This window comes from Hetaerina americana, unplaced genomic scaffold, assembly GCF_022747635.1.
Source record: "Hetaerina americana unplaced genomic scaffold, ioHetAmer1.1.p SCAF_20, whole genome shotgun sequence".
Classification (NCBI taxonomy): domain Eukaryota; kingdom Metazoa; phylum Arthropoda; class Insecta; order Odonata; family Calopterygidae; genus Hetaerina; species Hetaerina americana.
Window position 1 is genome coordinate 3476197 of NW_027286764.1, and position 21114 is coordinate 3497310.

Here is a 21114-nt window from a genome sequence, read left to right on the forward strand (position 1 = left end):
GATTTTGTGAGATCAGTTTTAGTTCCTATTTCGAAAAATGTAAAGGCTACATCATGTGAGGACTACAGGACAATAAGTTTGATATCCCACGCAGCTAAAGTTGTTCTCAGGTTCATAAACAAAAGGATAGAGAGTAGGGCATGTGATTACTTAGGGGATGATCAGTTTGGGTTTAGGAAGGAGAGAGGTACGAGTGATGCCATTGCAGTAATGAGTTTATTAATCGAGAGTAATATAGAGCACAACCAGGAGGTATTTGCCTGTTTCGTAGATTTCGAAAAAGCTTTTGATAGAGTGAACTGGGAAAAACTGATGAGTATATTGCAGAAAATAGGAATAGATTGGAGGGAAAGGAGGCTAATCCGCAACCTGTACATGTCTCAGACTGCTCAGGTGCGGGTGGGAAACGGGGAGTCAGGATGGCCAGTGTTGGGAGGAGGTGTAAGGCAGGGTTGCCCATTATCACCGTTGCTGTTCAACCTGTATGCAGAGGAAATAATTAAAGAGGCATGGGAAGAACTGGAGGTAGGAATGAAAGTGGATTCGTATAATTAGTTAGGTTTGCTGATGACCAAGCTTTAGGTTATTAGTCAGCCAAGGGATGTGCAAACAATGCTGAGTGAATTGGAAATTCAGTGTGACAGGTATGGGATGAGAATCAATATTAATAAAACAAAGGTTATGCGATTTTCTAGAAAGAAAAAGGCTAAGCTTAACATTAAAATAGGGGGGCAAAAACTACAGCAGGTGGAACAGTTTACGTATCTCGGAAGTGTTCATGACCAACACGGTCAGAGTAGTAGGGGCGTTAGGAGAAGAATTGCGCTAGGCAAAGAGGCTTTCACAAAGAGGAGGGAGTTGATGAGAGGGACGTTGAGTGAGGATATTAAAAAAATGCTCGTTAAGACTTTGATGTGGAGTGCAGCTATGTACGTCGCGGAAACGTGGTCATTGAAGCAGGAGGATAGACGTAGACTGGAGGCTTTTGAAATGTGGGTGTTGAGCAGAATAGAGAAGGTGAAATGGACGGAGAAGAAAAGAAACGAGGAAGTAATTGGTATGGTACACAGGGCGATGTAGCTGTTTGAGTGATGAGGTGCAATCCATTTCCATTATTTTTTCTGTATGGTCTGATCTACCGAAGAAGTGTGGGGGAATAATAACTTCTCTAGTGTCATCGTTAAACTCGTTTGTTCTGAATCTTTCTTAAAGTCTATGTCTCTCTCATTCTCTTCGTTCTTGAAGTGGCTCCCAGCCTAAATTCCCTAAGAGACCTTTCACCCTTGTGTTCTTATCATTACAATTTTAAACGAATCTGGCGGATTTTCTCTGGGCTGCATCTGATTATTTTTGCTTAATTTTCTCCCAAGGATCCCAAATACTTATTTATATTATTAAATTAATTTTTACAGTTTTTTTTACAAATTTATTTTGCAAATTTATTTAAAAAAATAATATTTTTAAAGGATTATCTGAGAGAAAGCTGTTGAATATTTATGCTTATTCACCTTTGAGGCAAAAAGATAAAAGAAAGAAATGAAAATAGAGCAGGATCCGAAGTGATCGATGGAATTGAGAGGAATAAACCATCGTGGTGGCGAAGGCGCGCTTTGGGGAGAATGGAGGGTTGCAGATGGCTCGGCACAGTGCGTGGCACCACAGGGGGCAAGGAAGGGGAACACTGACGTAAGAGCAAGATTCGGTAATGATCGAATGATTTCGCAATATAACCGCTGGAAGAAAGAGATTACTGCCGTTCCGGGAGCGAGAGATAATTATGAAGTTGTTGCAGCTGGTCGTCAAGAAACATCCGTGTCGTGCGAATAAGCTTTCTACGCGGAGATGGGAATTATTATTCATTTCATAGGCCATTTTCAAGTAGACAGATCAACCCTGACCACGGCATTTGAGAAAAATGGATTGGAACTTTGCTTTTCTGCCGTGCACACAATTCACTATAATGATACAAGAAAGTGTAACATCGATGCAATCAATGTCCTCCTCTTTCCCTTTCTCCATGGCTACCTGACCCAACACCGCTTCCACGTGCTCCTCCGGCGGCTTTCGGGGCATTCGGCTGGCGTGGTGCAGGCATTCGGGTGCAGACGGGTGGATTGACGCGTAAAATTGATTAGCATAGATTTAGCGACGGCACCCACAGAGAAACATTGCGATGAGAGAGAGAGATGCTTATTTTTCGGTTGTAATATTTCTGATGGTTGGTATTGGTGGTCTAGGAGTAGATAGCGTCCGGCAACTGGCCCGGCGATCGGGCCCGATTCCGTTTAACCCTGAGCACCCCGAGCTATCTTCACTAAAGCGGTGTGATTTTTCGAGCAGCAGATTACCCTTGCAGACTGGTTTCTGTCCGAGGAAAGGGACCGGCCACCCACCACCAATGTTTTCGTTTCACACGCTTAATGCGGGGTGACCTCTACCCTCGCATACCAAAACAAACCGTCGGGTGGACTGCAATAGTCAGGCCGTTTCAAAAGGACCACTATTTGAGAACTTGAAATGACATAAACTCAAACCCATTGATCTCCGGCTCTCTGGTGACGCACGCTGTCTGTTTCACGTCGGAAATTTATGGTCGAACAGAGTGTGCTCACATTCAAATAACGAAAATTTGATCACTGAAAATTTAAACCTATTAACTCAACGTATTTTTGTGTCGGAGAAAAAATGCTGAAATACTTTTGAAATGAGAAATAAGCTCAATAACCACCTACGCAAGGGAAAGGAAATCCCGAAACTCCAAAAAATTTTAATATTTACTGAAAATTGAACTTTAGTAAAGATGAGAGTTAGAGATTGGAGTGCCTTCCATATTCAAAGTTGATTATTCCCTTATTATGATGTCAAATGGGTAGAGAGAAGTATTTGGGGACCTCGTAATATATATTTCCGAAAGCTACTTAGCAATTTCAGATGAGATTCAAAGAATGCCTAGAATGAAAATATTAATTTGTTCATCTAAGAATGTTGGCACATTCCCACACCTATCGGGGGACTAATCATTCAATTTACCGTCAAAATCTTCAAAAAGAAGTTGAAGGGAATTGAGATTCCTGTGCGAAAGCTTTTCTATTCCAAGGGTATGAACTAAAATTGGATTCCGTGGAAAATCATGCGTTGTGGGCATCTGGAATTGATTCGTGCATAATGTATGGCGTGTGTCAGCGAGAGATAATGAATTCATTGCTCCTACTCATTTATGAATCATCATTGGCCGTACATTCGGGAGTCTCTGCGAAATACGATCACGCGCTTCAAAGCGACGGCAGCGGGTGGTGCGTCAATTACTCTGCACCTCTTTTTTACGTCCGATGCACTCATTCACTATGGACGACACTATGCGCTTTAACGAAGTGATTTCGGACGATTATTTTATTTGCAAACTGAGAATAAATATTAAAAATAAACTGCAAATTGTACCTTTGATAGTCTTTCAGCAATTGGCTGATGGGAATAGAAGAGATTTTATAATTGCAATGAAACTCATCGGCGAATTTTTTTAACCAATAATGAAAGCAACACCACCCTTCGGATATAGCAACTGAGGGAGGCATTAACATATGGGGAGCGTGCAGAAGACGATACATGACGCGGGGCAAATCCCTTTCACCGCCCTTCCTTGAAGGCTTAATTAGTTAATTAACGTTGCTAATAAGGGTTCGCCATCTAGAATCATGTATGGAAAATAATCGTCCGGAATGATTTCCGATTCGCTGCTGTGATCCGTAGTTAAGGCTTCTTAGATTAGTGTTGACGTCCCCAACGTTTAATTCTTAATTATGATTTCAGAGTATTTTCATTCTTTGAGTGGGTATTCTGTTCCCATTCAGGAATGATGAGATAAACACTTAATAGATTTCGCTAGCCAAGTCACGAATCGAGAGGGAAATGCCCGCGTAATCGCTCACCCGGTGATCATTTTATTTGCAATGGCTCAAAAGCGACTTTGCAGGAATCGGCTTCAAAGGATCAGAGGAAATACGCACGTGCACACCGTTGTCGAAACCAAAGTGTGACCGTTGTTCAGGAAAACCATGGGATGATGACTTACTGGTTACGGAGATATTTAATTTGAGGTAAATTGCCAATTTCCTTTCAAATCATTAATGAAAGTCTACACTTGCCTCCGAAAATTTCCTGCGACTTTCGTGCAATAAAATATGGGAGCATTTGAAAATAAAAATGGTGGCAAATTATAATAATTGATTCAACGATGAAAAATATGGATGAAGAATTTTTCCAGTCGCGATCCATGTCCTACTCCGTGGAGAAATATATGGTGAGTGATATTGTGAGTATGCTTCAATCTTCTTAGATTTTATTCGCAATACAACGAAAATCACTCTCTAACTGTCCACGTGTTGTCACAAAACGCGCGGATTAAAGTGCCATTTGTGGGTTTTCACATTATTCCTGAGTTTTCGCATGCATCATCTGATCAAATTATTTTTCTGACCAGTATAGCACACACGATTTTGGTTGATTTTCCTCTTTACAAATCGCTAATCGAAATTGCTGGATCGGAGCCTGGGAGTTCATTTAAACAGCGCCTTAAGTTTAGTAAATCTTAGCTACCGAGTTGAGTTGCTCTGTTGTAGTGTAGTAATGTTTTATACTCCGTGAGTGAACCTCACTCTTGATGAGCATTCGTAGCAGGATTAAAAGTCAAATGAATTCCAGTTTAAGAATTTAATCAATCACTGAGGAATGTGAGCTAACACTATAGGGAACATCGGCACATTCATTCCAATTCCTTTTCAACTTCTCTTCATCTGCTGCTTCATTCCCATTCAGCTTCCCTTCATCTGCTGTTATGCTCACACGACAAGCGAAAGCTTAACTTGAAATGAGCGGGAGAATGAGAGCGCGTTAATATTACATGGCATAGTAATATTTATATTGTTTTTGTCGCCGAGGTCTCTTCTACATTAATTGGCGCCCTTCAAACGACCACCTACGTGTGCTCATGTCAGCAGTATATCATGGAAAGCCGGCCATACTGGCGAAAGCACTTCAAATAACTATGTATTTAATCCGGCAAGATACCTACTTATTCCGAATAAAATATTAGGTTCATACTTTTTTGACAAACTTAATGTTTAATTGGCCTTTTGATAAACCGATTTCTTCCAACGACTGAAAAACTGGAATGCGGCGCAATCACAGCGGAAAATCACTCTTCGATTCTGTCCCAACGGATGTGAATACGTTTCGTCGAAAGACATTGTGATGATATTATGCGGTTTGTTAACCAACTGTGCCTAAAATCGGACTGCGTCCTTACCTCCTTTGGCAGATTATATTTTCTTCATAAATTGCTCGTTCAGTGTTGTTTATTTTCTCGCACAAAGTTTGCAAATGGAATGCTTAGTGTAGAGAATGGTGAGTATAATCATCCAGCGGGAAGAGAAAATATTTCTTATTGCATTCATATTGCATGTATTTTGAAAATTTTGAAATTAATATCGCTAATTCAATTAAGTTATCTACAAGAGGACAAAAAAAAATGATGTACTCATATCTTTTTATGAGATATTGAAATTTGTACTTCGATAGTGATTCAAATATAAGTAAATAAATAAATAAAAGTTCCTTACCGTATGGAGGAAAAAGCTTGGTGGCCGCCTTTTCTCTTCGAAAACTGTCTGGACTTTCAACTCCACGCTCTCCCCCCCCCCCCACAAGGGCCGTTTCAGTTCCCTAGGAGACAAAACGTTCAGCATCTCGGATGCAATGTATCCCTGAAGAAATTAATATATAATTCAATGATAATCATTGATTTATTTTTATTTAATTTTATTGTTTATATAGTAAATTATAACATTATCTGTACGCGTATATAGGTTTTCGCAGGTTTTTCACCCTTCCCTTCATGTGTGGGTGTTTTCCTGCACTGGGTTTTCTCGTCGAGGATAAAAGCCTTACTCCTTTCCTTTTTCCCACAATTGTGCATATCTTTCTACACTCTTTGTATGTATGCGTATACATTGTTAATTGATTGTCATTGTCTAGTTCTTTTTTATATTATTTAGCACTCAAATCCAATTATATTTGCATTGAATGTATTTGACGATGGGTTAGATGGAAGAAGGGACTACCACGGTCTCAACCTCGCCCCCGAATTGTAATCATTGTAATCACTACTAACAGTGCCCTCCCCATCCTGCAGCTTACACGCACGGCGAATGTGTATGCAAACAAGTCAATGGTCTTGTTATGAAATTGATCCTCCCGGCCATTCACTAGCCGGCCCTGCACGCGATGACACTCGCTCCAGACGCCCAGAGCAGGAATACCTGCTCGGTACTTGCAGCATGTAACTTATACGTATGAATAATCTCTTGCGAAATAACGGAATGCGAGTACTGTTCTTGATGAAGTCTAAGAATATCTAGGATGTGTTCACCTATCCATCTAGAATGTATTCAACGTCCATAATGTATATCTATCAATTTGGAATGTATTCAATGTCTAGAGTGCCTTCTAAGCCGCCCCCCCTGGTGCCTCCGTCTGTCCCGTGGCCGAGGGGAAGGACGCGCCCCCGCATTGAGGCGAGGGAGGAAGGAGGCGCCCCCCCCCCGGGAGAGGGAGTGCCCGGGGCGGAGGCCGTCCTCCTTCTCTGGGGACTGGCCGCTCCCCCCCCCGCGCATCAAATAGAAGCCAAACATTCAGCTCTCTTCCGCGTGCTCGCACATTCTAAGCCCCCCCCCCTTTCGCCTGACGTGGTGTCGGGCGAAGCGGGCAGCATTGCGTGCGCCATATTATGTATATGCATGGGAATTGCAAGGGCCGGGAAGTAGCAGCGGCGGGGTGGAGGAGACGGAGGGGGAGGTCGGGGGGATATTGGGGGGGGGCGCAGTGTGAATCGTCCCTGCAGTGTTTCTTGAGGGGGCCTGGTCCTCGGAGGCGGGCGGGGGCGTGGGAAAAGTTACCTCCGACACCGACGTGGTGGTAGTGGCTCCTTTTACCGAGAGGGGGGCCGCGGGGTGGGAGTTGGCTCTGGCTCCAGTGTGCAATTTCCGCCCTTGTTGATACAAGAAGTTCGCCCAAGTTAATTTTCGTGAATGGGTTTCCGAGGGGGGCGCGGGAGGGGGGGGGTCCGGAGGGTCTACCACGAGAGGGCGGCGAAGGTGAGGGTCCGTGGAAGGGACGGCCGTTGCCGTGAAGGGGGGAGCGTGGCGGGTCGGGGGCCGCGGGGTCGAGCCAGGTGCGGGGGGTGGGGAAGGGTTCGGCATAGGGTTTGGGACGGTGGGGCAAGATAAATCACGACGGCCTTGGGAGGGAAGGAGGGATAGCGATTGGTCGTTAGGGCGGGTGGAAGAAATTGAAGGTTTATCTTTTGAGGCTGATCCTTAATTTTACTTCTTTTTTGTGGCTAACCCATTCATGGGAAATCTCAACATGGGCAGGATTCTGGAAAACGTGTCGGCAAGGACTTTGAGGGTAAATATATTGCTAAAAGTTATATATTATAACTCAACCCTCATATTTGTTTTAAAGTTTTTTGTTCTAATGTTGAGTATCTGTAGCGTATTACATAAATTCGATCCTTACATATAAAGATGAGAATTTAATCAAAGAAAATTTACCCTGGACCGGAAAATCGTTTTCTTATCGGTGCTGGCGATAAATTTTGGTGGTTTGAACACATTTTCTCATTCTTTGGAAATATCTCGCGCGGTGTTGATTGCAGTTTCTCAACAAGCCATATTCTTTATATGAGGAACACCATTTAGTTTTCCACTGTTCTTTATTTTGGCACCACTAGTTCCAACGCTTAGGGGTCATCATCAGGTTAAGCGTTGAAACTAGTGGTGCCAAAATGAAGAGCAGTGAAAAAATACATCGTGTTATTCATTTGATTGACATGAACTTTGAGCCATAAACCATCGAATACAACAATCCACACTTTCGCGCAGTGACCACTAAAACTATTGCCTGGCTCTTCAGTATGTTGTGAGCTCAAACTGACCGCGTCGACTGATGACCACTCCTCCTGTCGCTGCGAGGCCGTGCCTCTTGGGGTGTTTTCCAGAATACTATTCGGGATTTCACGTAATCCAATAATGTGACTGCATATATTTTAAAAAAGTACAATGAAATGATACAAACCACAGTCGCCGACCTCAAGCAGAGCAAAAAAATCAATCGGTGAAAATAATTGGAAAATATGACTGTCGCCTCCACGGAGACAGTAACTTACCAGATGAGAGATTTTCTAAGAAGAAATTGCTTTTATTACAAAACTAGGATTTTTATCCACGTTTCTTCATCACCTAAGATATTGTCTAATTAAATAAAGATTTGAAAGTGCCTAATTTCGACTCACCAACGAACAAGTCGGGCTGTCGTAATAACTCGAGTAGTCTCACTCGGCGAGTTCTCAGTTTGTCCGGTAAATCGAGAGCAGCTCGGTTTGCTTTTTGTTTTAATATCGCAAGAGCTGTCTTTGGGCTTTAAATTATTGAAACTTGAAATTGAAATAATTACTTCCACATATTTTTGGAAAACTAATCCCTCTCAATTTTTCGCTATCGTTATTCGTATGCAAAATCCTCCGAATGGTAAAATAGGGGTCTCACGCTCGATAGATGCGTCAAAGCGTAAAGCAAATTCCGTCGGCATCGCGGCGCGCACGAGTAGCCATTGCAACGCGACGCAATCGGTGAGCACATTCGCAAACCAGAATGACCTGAAACGACCTTTGGAGATGAGGATTGCTAGGCAACATTTCCATATGCGTGAAGGCTAAAAACTAATCACCTCGATCCCATGAATGTAGGCAGAACATTAAGGATCATTTGAAAATATAGGGTAAATTAGGTAACTGAATTGATTCTCTATTTCCTTACCATAAGTGGTCCATGACAAATAAAGCGGATCGAAGAGAATCCAAGAAGTTCCAAATGACGAGGTGTATTCAATAAAGAGTGATCATTCAAGTACATGTTTAATTTGTATTATTTTATATGAAAAACTTTTAACTTCTTATATTGTTAGTAAAATGTGTAATATATATGTGGTACAAGTCTAATTGCTTTGAATCTAAGACTACAACAACGGCTGCCGTTGAAATTTGAAACATGTTCAGTTGGCCAACGACAGTCATGGCGGTAATACTCGACGCTGCTTTGACATTTTGTTTTGGCTCGAACAAGTCACGAGGCGAGAAAATCTATGTAATGATGCCAGAGGACAGTAGAGGGTGTGTTCATTACCTATAGCGGACCTTGAAGATTGTTTAAAGAGGGGAGGCAATGAGTTTCCAAGGAAGGTCCAGTCACTGCCCTTAAGGAAGTAACAATTACGCAGCACCGCTACGGACACTGTGACAAAAAATGGTCGACTAACTTTAACTTACTATCAGAAACATGGACATTATTTGTCGGTGTCATCCATGTGTCGGTGGCCGAAATATTACAAGCACAATACGTCTATATGCGCTTTGGACTTCTCATGCATACACACGAGACGGCGTAAGCCGCCGCAAGGGCGTGTGGTGTTAGGTCGCCGGCGATACATGAAGAAATATTAGTTTATACATTCACTTGAATATGAGTGAGCTCATATAGAAGAATCTCGTACACAGACTCGCCTCCAAGTATCGTCCTGTACAGGGTTTGCATAAGAAGTATCTGTAACAATTTTTTCCTAACGTGTTGAATTCAGACCATCGGTTGTCAAGTGTGCGCATGATCGCAGATCGTCTCGATATTGATAAGATGACAGCGCACATCATTATCAGTGAAAATTTGGCGATGCGAAACATCTAAAGCGCTAAACTCGTCCCGAAGCTCTTTGAACTGACGACCAAGAGCAAAGTTGAGTGTCTGCTTGCGAAGAGCATCGCAACGATTCCCCAACACCCCTACAGTCCCAACTCGGTACCAGCAGGCTATTCCCTATTCCTCTTAAAGTGAAGTCCGCGACCATCAAAGGACTACCCCACGTGATACGAAAGAAACTTGCTCGCCTACCCTTAAGAACATCACGCCTACCAGGGAGCCTCTGAGTCGTGTAAAAGCTGCTGGCGTGAGAAGTGGGTCGACGCTCAATATATTCTTCCGAAAATTTTCCCTGATACTTTTTATAGAGACCATTCAATTGCGTGTTTGAATAAGCCATTAGTTTTGTGTTTGCGTTGATATACATCTTGAAACCTTGATACGTCTTATCATCTTGGCATACGTGCATCTTGGCATCTTGCATTCGGCGTCTGGGTGAGTTTTTTGTGCTCGCGTCTCGTTTGAGGGAAGAGCGAGTACTTACATGTTTCGGTGAGCCCTGTCCCTCTCGCATTTCAACCTACCGTGGTCGAGCCTACTAATATAATTTGATGCCGATGTATGTAATTCCCTCGGTGTGGTAAGACTACTCAGATGCCGTGTACCATTGAAAATATCCACGACTTACCAAGAGGATACTACTACTACTATACTACTACTACTATACTACTACTACTATACTACTACTATACTATACTACTACTACTATACTACTACTACTATACTACTACTACTATACTACTACTACTACTACTACTACTATACTACTACTACTACTATACTATACTACTACTACTACTACTATACTACTACTACTACTACTATACTACTACTACTACACTACTTCGAGAATCAAGAGGTTCCCAAAACATAATTCCTCCAAATATCCGTCACGCTTCCTTTCATCTTGCAGTAATTTTTGACAAACCTCGCGGATTTTCTCCAAAACTTTTCCAATGCCTTAATTAGCATTTTAACCTCAATGCATGGCCTCAAATTGCAAATGTTGTCGCTGAATTTCTCGTGAAAATCAATTTCAATTGTGTTTCTCATTTTCCCAAGAGCCCACAATTAACCCCACGTGACTCTCGTGTTCGCCATGATGAGGAAGCACTCTCGCGGGAAGCATTTTTAATCAGCAGGAGTGGAGTGAATGTTGCTGAGGTGATTTCCAAGGGCCTTTCCGAAAATGGCCTCCAGTATATATGTTCTACCGGTTAAAAGAAGGCTCTAATAGACTAGAATAAAATGACAAAAAATTAGAAATAAATATTCTTGGGACGAGATCATTGTAATTCCAAGTGGACTGCCACGGAATCATGGAGAATGTAAAACGGTATCTATCAAATAGTCCTTCCGTAAGCACAAAATATCAAAAGAAGAAACATATTTACGCTAAAAACAATGTGAACACTCCGCGATATCTATCACCGTTGAATCAAATAGAAATAGCTTACACTTGGCTATCTATTACATGAATGAATACAAATGGCATAAAATCAACAGTGGTGCAATGCTTGTTATAACATGTTGTGAAGGAAACGTATCATTCATGTAATTGATTTAGCGTTCTTGGGTTATTTCAAGTATTGCTTGCGTTATTGGTTTATCTTTGGTGTAGGCGTCTTAAACGCAAGAAAACAAACAAGGGAGCAGATGAAAATGTTAGATGAAGTTTAATGAACGAGAAGGCACGATTCAATGAGTGCTTCTTATGCCATGCGTAAGAAGGAAAAATTATCTTAATAATGGATCACCTTGGGCAGAACATTTAAATTTTAAGAGGGGAGTGTGGAATAATTGGTTGCATGGCATTGATAAATGTGCGTGGAGTTCGGAAATTCGCTCGCCATGCAAATTTAGATTTAGGTCTAGTGGTGGTGGAGTGAGAATTGGGAATCATCACATTATATAGAGATTTTCTGTTAAAGGCGAAGTCATTGTATACAGGTATGTATACATTGTCAGACATTAGTCCCAAGGATCGGAGGTCTGAAAGAAAATATGCATGAATGAAAAATATTACCCTCAAATCCTCAATACTGATTAACCTCAATACTGATTAAAAGAGATGGAGGGATCGGCTTCTTCGGCAAGAAAACGCACTCATTGTTTTGTGAACGTTAATTTCCGACGCAAGCATTAGTCGTAGTCTATTTGGATTACCTGGACGACCTCAGTGGCCATAGAAGGTCGTTGCGATCTCGAGCAAGAGAGTTAATGCGTGTATTGATAAGGCTTTGTTTGTGCGGATATTGTGTAAAGTTTAATTAACAAATTATAACCAGCCCATTTATTACTTATCCCTTCTGACTTTTGAAATCCCTCCTGGCCGTCTCCCACCCCCTTCCGAGCGCAGCATCCCTCACCCTATCTGCCCTCGTATCCCGCTCCGAGACTTGTTCGGCCAATTTTCCCTTCTCCACCGGATGGAAAACCCTCTCCTCTCACACGTCCCCCGAAGAATCCCTTTGGAAACCGCTTCCTTCCCCACACTCTCACAATTGGAACTAACTCGCCCTCTCTTTCGGTATTCCCTAAACGAGCGAACGCCTTTGCCTCCTCCGAATCTTCGATATTCCGCAAATCATTCCTCCCACGCTTCCTCCCTCTCCTTAGCACCTTCGCGAGAGAGGAGGGGTGCTTCCCTCCCAGTGTTTGTCCACTCCCCTCGACCCCTCCCAATCTCTACGACTCTTCCATCAGCCCCTCGGGCGACTTCCCCGCGCTCCCGGAGTCCTCCGTTATCTCGCCGTACGATCCAGCCATGAGGAGTTCGGTGTGAGGGGAGAAATCGGTTTCCTTAGTAGCCTATCACACCACGCACACTCGCCGGAAAACGTTTCGGTCTCGCAATTTAGTGCTCACATCTTCCTCCTCCTGCCCTCGCATTTCGTGGCGCATTTTGGGCGCTTTTTGGCTGTGCTAAAATTCGTGTGTCCAGTTACGACGGGGTTGTCACGCAGCAGTTAGATTTCACCCTCAAGGGATATAAGGTATATGAATCATCATCATAAGTCTGAGAGAAGCGTTAAAATTATGGTAACTGTAAAATAAGGAATTAGGAAAATAAATTGAAGTCATGTGTAACTTTCTCAGATAAATCAGGTAAATGGTTTGGTTATAATCTTCAAACTTTTCCCTTATTCCCCAACATGCGATTACACAATGCTGAGTCTGGTATCACTGTTTTGATGCACATATTTTCAACATAGATTAACTAACATCATAATAGGTTCTGGTCAAATCAAACCACATCCGTTCAGAATGAGTACCTATTGTCCTACATTAATTTTTTACCACCTAAACCCTTTACCTCTACATTCCCGTTTCAAACCGCGTACTCTAATATCTTCTCCGCTGACCAAATATTCTGCTTCCTTTCACATTTGCTCACTTTCTTTCGATATCGCTTCATGCACAACAGGTACCTACCCCCCTCGATATTCACCCGACACTTTCATCTCCTACTTCTACGCAGCAAGGCTTCCTTCTGTCATTTTCCGTTTGTCCGATTTTCCTCCAGGCTTCTCCGTCTACACTCCAGTATGTTCTTCCCCTTTCCTTAAGAACGCGGTTCCAGGTAGGAATGCATTTCACGGGCAGCTCAAGTTTACCGAGAACTATGCAACCAATTCTCTCCTATTCATAGATGGCGGGATTTACCACAACTACCTAACATGGTACCCAGGTACCATAATTACCATGAACTCATTTTTGTCCGAAATAAATCACAAATTTCTGCACTTTTACACCGTTTAAATGATACATTTTTAATGTCGATGTTTCTGTATATTTATATTGGTTTTTCAGCCGGCTGAGAACCTTACAGATATAATGCATTTTTCCATGATAAATCTTTATCCCATATTGCACGCCTATATTATGTGGAAGGAGTGTAAAACGTTTAACTGGATTCGCAACATCTTTAGTCTAAATACTCATTGTTCGTCTTTAGTTTAAATACTCATTTCGTCTTTCGTTTAAATACTCATTGTTCTTGGCCTGACGGTAATCCTGAGAGTTCGAAACTCAGGCTACACTGTATAGCTATATACTATCAATGACCATTTTACCATTTTAATAAATTTATCGGAAACATTAAAGTTTGTTAATATATAAGCTTTCAGTGAATACGCATTTACTTTTCCACAGCGATTTGAGCAGTGCACTTTTGATCCAGAAAGCTTTAACTAGGGTTTATTTTGTGTAACTGGATAGTGTTTTGTGTGAAAAAATCTAGCATGAAAAATACAATCAACTTTACGGTTTATATAAGGAGGTATTTTTGAATCCACAAATTTGACACGTGTAATTTTTATTAAGAAAAGTCAGGCTTAAACCATTCTTCCAAGTTTGCTGCATAGGAACTATAATCACATTAACTTTGTTTTCATATTTCATTCCGTGTCATTTCAGTCAATATAATGTCATAATCTCAAGAAAGAAGATCCTAAGGCCAATAAAAATAATTAAGAAGAAACTCCTATACCGGTATTTCGGTCACACAGGTGACCATCAACGGGGAGAAAATCAAATAGGGCACTTGAACTAAGAAGAGGAATGTGCACAGGCACCGTCCAAAGTCAAGTGGGTGTTCAGGTCGGGGGGTGAGGTATATATACCTGGAGGGGCAAGGGGGGAGGGGTTAAGTGATGGTCCGTAGGTGGGGGGGAGTTTGTTGAGGTCACGTGGGAAGGAGTGGGGGAAGAGTGGCGGATATTAGGAGGGGGCTGTCTGTTTCTGTCTGTGCAAGAAACACAACGTATTTCCTAAATTAATGAAAATCACTGCTCCTAGAAACAACCTTAACGCCTCGAAAGCTATCCTCTTAGCGAAAAAACATTGGTTAAACACAGAAATCAAACAAAAATACGCTAAACTTGCACACACCGAAACTCAGACTTATAATCTACACCTGAAGATCACGAAACACTTAAATTTCATACAACTACAGACATTTAACGAAAGACTTCTAAACATGGACACAGTAAACCAACACAGACTGCATAAAAAACTTAAAACTTTAGACCGCAAATTCCAAGCTATTCACAAAAATAGTCCTTTTCCTGAAAGTAAACCTAATCCCGTAAGAAATTTCATCTTAAACCTTTCCTCCAAACATTTCACTGATGAAGAAAACAACATTTTGAACAAAGGCCTAAAACATTGCCTCCCATACAAATATCCCCCCACCGAAGATTTAGTTGTGGACATAGAATCGCACATTAAACACCTTAAAGAATCCGAGAAACAATTCGTAAGACATGCCTGCCAATTACAGTTGGAACGCAACAGCACCAAACTTAACACTAGACCGCATAGCGACCCGTTAGAACGCGCACTCATAAAGGAACTTAGAAATAAAGACTGTTATTACATTAAGGCTGACAAAGGTAACACCACAGTTATACTCGACAAAGCTGATTACATTGAACGCACCGAAAACACAATCGCAGAAGGCCCATACATTAAAATACATAAGAACCCACTCAATAAAATTATTACAGACACAAAAACCGCACTAAATCACTGTACTACAATCATTGACAAAAAATTACGTTTCACCTTAAAAACGGAAAACCCTATGGTGCCTAAACTCTACACTTTACCCAAAATACACAAAGCCGGTAAGAAAATGAGACCTATCATTTCAGCTTTGAATTCCCCCACCTACAAATTGGCTAAATGGCTCACCAAACAGTACAAACAATTAGGGTCCGAAGAAACCTTCGGAGTCAAGAATAGCAAAAATTTCATCGACACCATAAAACACCTACGCATCCAGCCCCATGAGATTCTTGTCTCTTTTGACGTGGAACAACTCTTCCCGAGCGTACCCATTGATATTGCCCTTGAAAACATCGCAGATTGGCTACACACAAAAGACATAACACCCATTGAAATTAAAGAATACGTTACTCTTACTAAAACTTGCATGGACATAACATACTTTCAATTCAACCAAAAATTTTACAAACAAACGCAAGGTACAGCTATGGGAAATCCTCTTTCCTGCTTTGTCGCTAACATCTTCCTACATTACTTTGAAAAAGACTGTAAACACACGTTTGACTATTTCCCCAACATTTGGCTTAGATACGTAGACGACATTTTTGCCATTTTTGACACCAGCAAGTGTGACATAAATGACTTTTTGGACCGGCTGAACAAAAAACACAATTCCATAAAATTCACCTTTGAAGTCGAACAACATAACTCACTGCCTTTCTTGGACATACTAGTAATTAAAAACCATGAGGGCTTAGAGTTTGACATTTTTAGAAAAAAGACCCACACCGACAACTACATCAAAGCAGATTCACACCACCCCTTGCAACAAAAAATGGCAGCTTTTAATTTTCTCATACACAGACTACTGACGACACCACTCAACAAACAACGCTATTTCAAAGAGTTGGAAAACATCAAACAAATAGCCATTAACAACGGATACACACCCCAAATTATAGACAAATTAGTTAGAAACAAAAAAAGAAAACTTGCCAATAAACATACTACACTTCTACCACAACGGAAAGACAACAATAATAAATTTATCGCATTACCTTTCTTCCCCACATTAACCCGAGGCCTTGATAAGGTCTTTAAACAAATTGGTACCAATGTCACTTACGCGAACCGTAACACTCTTCTTACGTGTTTAGGGAACCCGAAAGACATAACACCACAGTTAGACAAATCAGGTATTTACGAAATTACTTGCTCACACTGCCAACTCTCCTACATTGGACAGACCAAACGTAATCCCAAAATCAGATTCAAGGAACACATAGGACACTTTAAGAACGGACGTTTCGATAGATCAGCGGTCGCCAAACACATTTTTGAAACGGAACACTCTATCACTCCCAACGACTTAACATTATTAAAACCGATACAACACTATAAACTCGATGCCTGTGAGAGCTTACACATACACTTAAACAAGAATAAACTTATGAACAATGAACCAGGCATCATCAACAGTTCACTTTTTAATTTTGTTAGTCATTTCAGAAACAGACAGCCCCCTCCTAATATCCGCCACTCTTCCCCCACTCCTTCCCACGTGACCTCAACAAACTCCCCCCCACCTACGGACCATCACTTAACCCCTCCCCCCTTGCCCCTCCAGGTATATATACCTCACCCCCCGACCTGAACACCCACTTGACTTTGGACGGTGCCTGTGCACATTCCTCTTCTTAGTTCAAGTGCCCTATTTGATTTTCTCCCCGTTGATGGTCACCTGTGTGACCGAAATACCGGTATAGGAGTTTCTTCTTAATTATTTTTATTGGCCTTAGGATCTTCTTTCTTGAGATTATTACTTTAACAGCCAATAGCTCCACATCTTCCATTTTGAATATAATGTCAGTTTTCCCAAGTATTTAACAACTGGTTCTTCATTACTCTCATGTGTTTGCATGCTCCGTTCTTCCAGATGGGATGCCGACTGTGGAACCTGAGTATGATCAGCGTCCTCATACTAACCTTCTCCAACATCCTCCTCACCATAAGACTCTTACATACGTCGGACTGTCCCCGGCCGTCGATTCCCGGGCCCTCCCTGTCCAAGCAGCCCGACGCCCAGGAGATCGACCGACCAGAGGGGTCCGCGACGCGACCCCCGCCCAGGGGCGTGGTCGACCATTCCTTCGGACAGCAGAGACCCCAGGGGGGTGCGTCGGAGACCTCGTCCGGCAGCGCCGATCCACCGCCCCTGCCCACCGGCCCTCGGATGCTGGACCCCCACAACGCCACCTCCTCGACGACACCCGTCCGACCGACGACCGCTGCGCCTCCGCCGCACGCATCCACGCACTTCCGATTGGACCTCAACCTCGGTCGCTGGGACAGCCGGAGGCTGTATAAACTCTTCGACTTTGCGGTGGTGGGCGAGCAGTTCGCCAACCTCTCCCTTCGCTTCAGCGTGTGCCTGGCGACGCAGAGTTCCCTGGAGCGACTGCACACCTTGGCGCAGGTGGCGCACCAATGGTCGGGGCCCATCTCGGCGGCGGTGTTTGCCGCGGCGGACGAGTTCCCCCTGGTCAGGGCCTACATCCGGTTCCTCCGACGCTGCTACGGCCCCGTGCGGGACAGGGTGTCCTTCCACCTGGCGTACCCGGGGGAGCGACCCCCCGCCAAGCGGAGGAAGGTGGGGGAGGCTGCGGGCGGTGCGGGGGACGACGGCTCCCCCTGGGACGAGGGGGACGACGACGAGCGCGGTCTGCCGCGGCTGGACTGCCGTAACCCGGAGGCCTCGCTAGAGGAGCTGCTGCGGCTCCGGCGGCCGGAGACGGTGCGCTGGCGAACCCGGTTCGCCTACCCGCAGAACCACATGCGGAACCTGGCGAGGAAGGCCTGCCAGTCACAATACGTGTTCCTGACGGACGTGGACGTCATCCCCAGCACAGAACTGGCCGAGAGGCTGGACGACTTCCTGGTGGCGCGGCCCGGGTCGGGAGGCGGCTCGGGGCACCAGGGGGCGGCGGGGGCCTGCAGGGGCCTATGCGCATTTGTGATACCCACCTACGAGCTGGACGAAAGGGTACGGTTCCCCCAGAACAAGACGGACCTCGTTAGACTGGCCAACAAGGGTTTGGCGAGACCGTTTCATCAGAAGGTTTTCATCTTCAATCAATTCGCGACCAATTTCTCAAGGTGAGCCCCCCGGTAAATCTCCGCGGCTATAAAAGAAGCGGATTCATAATTACATGTAAATTTTACATTAAAAATGAGAGTGCGTTGATGGTAATGTAAATTAAAATCGGTATGTGCCGACCAGTCAGAGTGAAGGAGGCATCTCTGAGCCCCAAATAGTAGCTTTCGCACACTCATCTGCTATAATGGATTAGATTTTATTAGAAATTAAGAAATTCACTGGTGTTTCCGATTGTGAAATTCACTTCCTTAAAGTGAATTTCAAAGTTTCCTTCCTTATACTTCCAGCAAGTATATACTTTCTGGAATATAAATGCGATAAATATGAATTATTACTACATTGCCCTTTGTTTTCACATCCACTATGATAAAGTAGAGTAGTAAAGTGACCGGAAAGAGCATTCGGCGAGCTCGTCAGTTCAGCGTTCTTCCTCCCTCCCTTCAGTCCGTTCAACCTATCCCTATCCTATTCCTGTCCTTTCCTCGTTTGCCAAATATTCTCCCCTCTATTACAGTCTTCAACATGCCACTGCAAATCAATGTGCTTTTCATCACATTTGTATTCCCTTCAGTCCACCCCACCTTCTCCATCGTTCTCCAGACTCACATTTTAAAAGCCTTCGATTTACGTCCATCATCCTGGTTAAATGACCATAGTTCCATGCCATACATAGCTACTCTCCATATCATAGTTTAGACGAGGGACGAGTACGTCCCTACTAATTTGATCATTTTGGCCCAAAACACCTCCGAAATACGCAACTGTTCAACCTTTTATAGTTTTTCCCTCCTATTGTAACGTTCAACTTAGCCTTTTTTTTGGAAAATCTCATAACCTTTGTTTTATTAATATTGATTTTCATCCCATACCTGTCGTACTGAATTTACAATTCATTCAGAAATGCTTGCAACCACTTGGCTGACTGACAAACCAAAGCTTGGTCATCAGTGAACCTAACTGATTTTACTAATTCCCCTCCGAATGTCATTCCTACCGCCTGTTCTTCCCATGCCTCTTTAATCATTTTCTCTGCATACAGGTTGAACAGCAACGGTGATAATGGGCAACCCTACCTTACACCTCTTCCTAACACTGCCCATCCGGACTCCCCGTTCCCCACTCGCACCTAAGCAATCTGAGACATGTATAAGTTACGGATCAACCTCCTGCCCCTCCAATCAATCCCTTTTTCAGCAATACACTCATTAGTTTTACCCAATTCACTCTACCAAACGCCTTTGCGAAATCTACGAAACAGGAAAATGCGTCCTGATTGTATTCTATATTCCTCTCGATTAATGATCTCTTTACTGCAATGGCATCACGCGTACCTCTCCCCTTCCTAAACCCAAACTTATCATCCCCTAAGTAATCATTTGCTCTACTCTCTATCCTTTTGTTTATGATCCCGAGAACAACTTTAGCTGCATTGGATATCAAACTTATTGTTCTGTAGTCCTCACATGATGTAGCGTTACCCTTTTTTGGAATAGGAACTAACGCTGAAATAACAAATTTACAGGAAAAGGTGCGAATAAGCCTCCTTTCCCTTACACCCTAGTGGTGGCTTGCAAGGAAAATAAATAGATTTAATAAAACTTACTTTTGTTTTCGGCAATACAAAAGGTATATCTTTGACGCCAACGCGAGGCACGGCTCGCCCCTTGGAGCACTTCGTGCCCGTATCCGCCATTATTTTTATTCCTTGCTGAAATCTGCGTCTCTCATTCCCAAATTCTGAACAAATTTCATCTTTTAATGTTGACTTTATTGTTAAGAGTATAAATCCTATTTGTGGGATGTTACGTTTTGTGGCGTGTAACTCTGGTAAAGTATCCGTAATGAATGAGCTGAAATAATTATGTTTAATTAATGGGAGACATGCATTGCCATTATTTCATATTTGATACTCTGCATTTAAGAAATTACAGTCCTGAAACAAGGTGACTGAATTTTTTTGATGATCATAGTGTATCTAGCTATATCATCATAATGGTTATTGATTGCACTTTTTAATTATTTGCATATTTATAGACAAAAGTTGTCTACTTGTAAATGAAAAAGTTACAATCAGGCCATTCACTCGCCATTTACAAATATTGGGTTCTTCGGTTTTAATGTTACAATAGCATTTTTGAAATCTGTTAAAATGTTTATTAATTGTTCCGGATTAATAGGTGACCCATTAGATTGAAGACAGCGAGTGGTAAAGAAAGTAGCGTTTCAATATTTAGGATTCACACCTTTTGAGTGCATTTACTGAGCATTTCTTATTGGAAATGTTCCATAATGTAAAATCAACCATAATAGTGTTGTTCCATGCTTAATTTCAATATCGATATGGTTTCCCTAAATTTAATGTCATCGAAAGTGAAGCTGGGATGTAAGAGTAAATTTTTGAAATCTTCGTCGTTCGGCATATATATAGTATTTCTGTAAAAAATGATTTCTATAACGGGTTCCCTCAAATATACTTAGATATACCGGTTCCCTTGCCATGGTGACCTCAGCCTGTGGCGCGGCCTTTCGGGGCACAGCCCGAGGAGTTGATTCAGGATATCTCGGGCCGATTTATTACAATCTGCCGTTCATTTTCCCCCATTTAACGAGTTGTACATTGTGCGACTGGAAGCATACCTTTTG

At 42.7% G+C, this 21114-nt stretch overlaps 1 protein-coding gene across 1 annotated transcript in view; it reads left to right on the forward strand.

Moving 5' to 3' along the window:
* LOC139688564 (beta-1,4-glucuronyltransferase 1) overlaps positions 1-21114 on the forward strand; it is a 242876-nt gene that overhangs the window by 119246 nt on the left and 102516 nt on the right. The window contains exon 2 of the mRNA XM_071586116.1: positions 17251-18470. Within this exon, the coding sequence (XP_071442217.1) occupies positions 17251-18470 (1220 nt within the window). The remainder of the gene's footprint in view (positions 1-17250; positions 18471-21114) is intronic.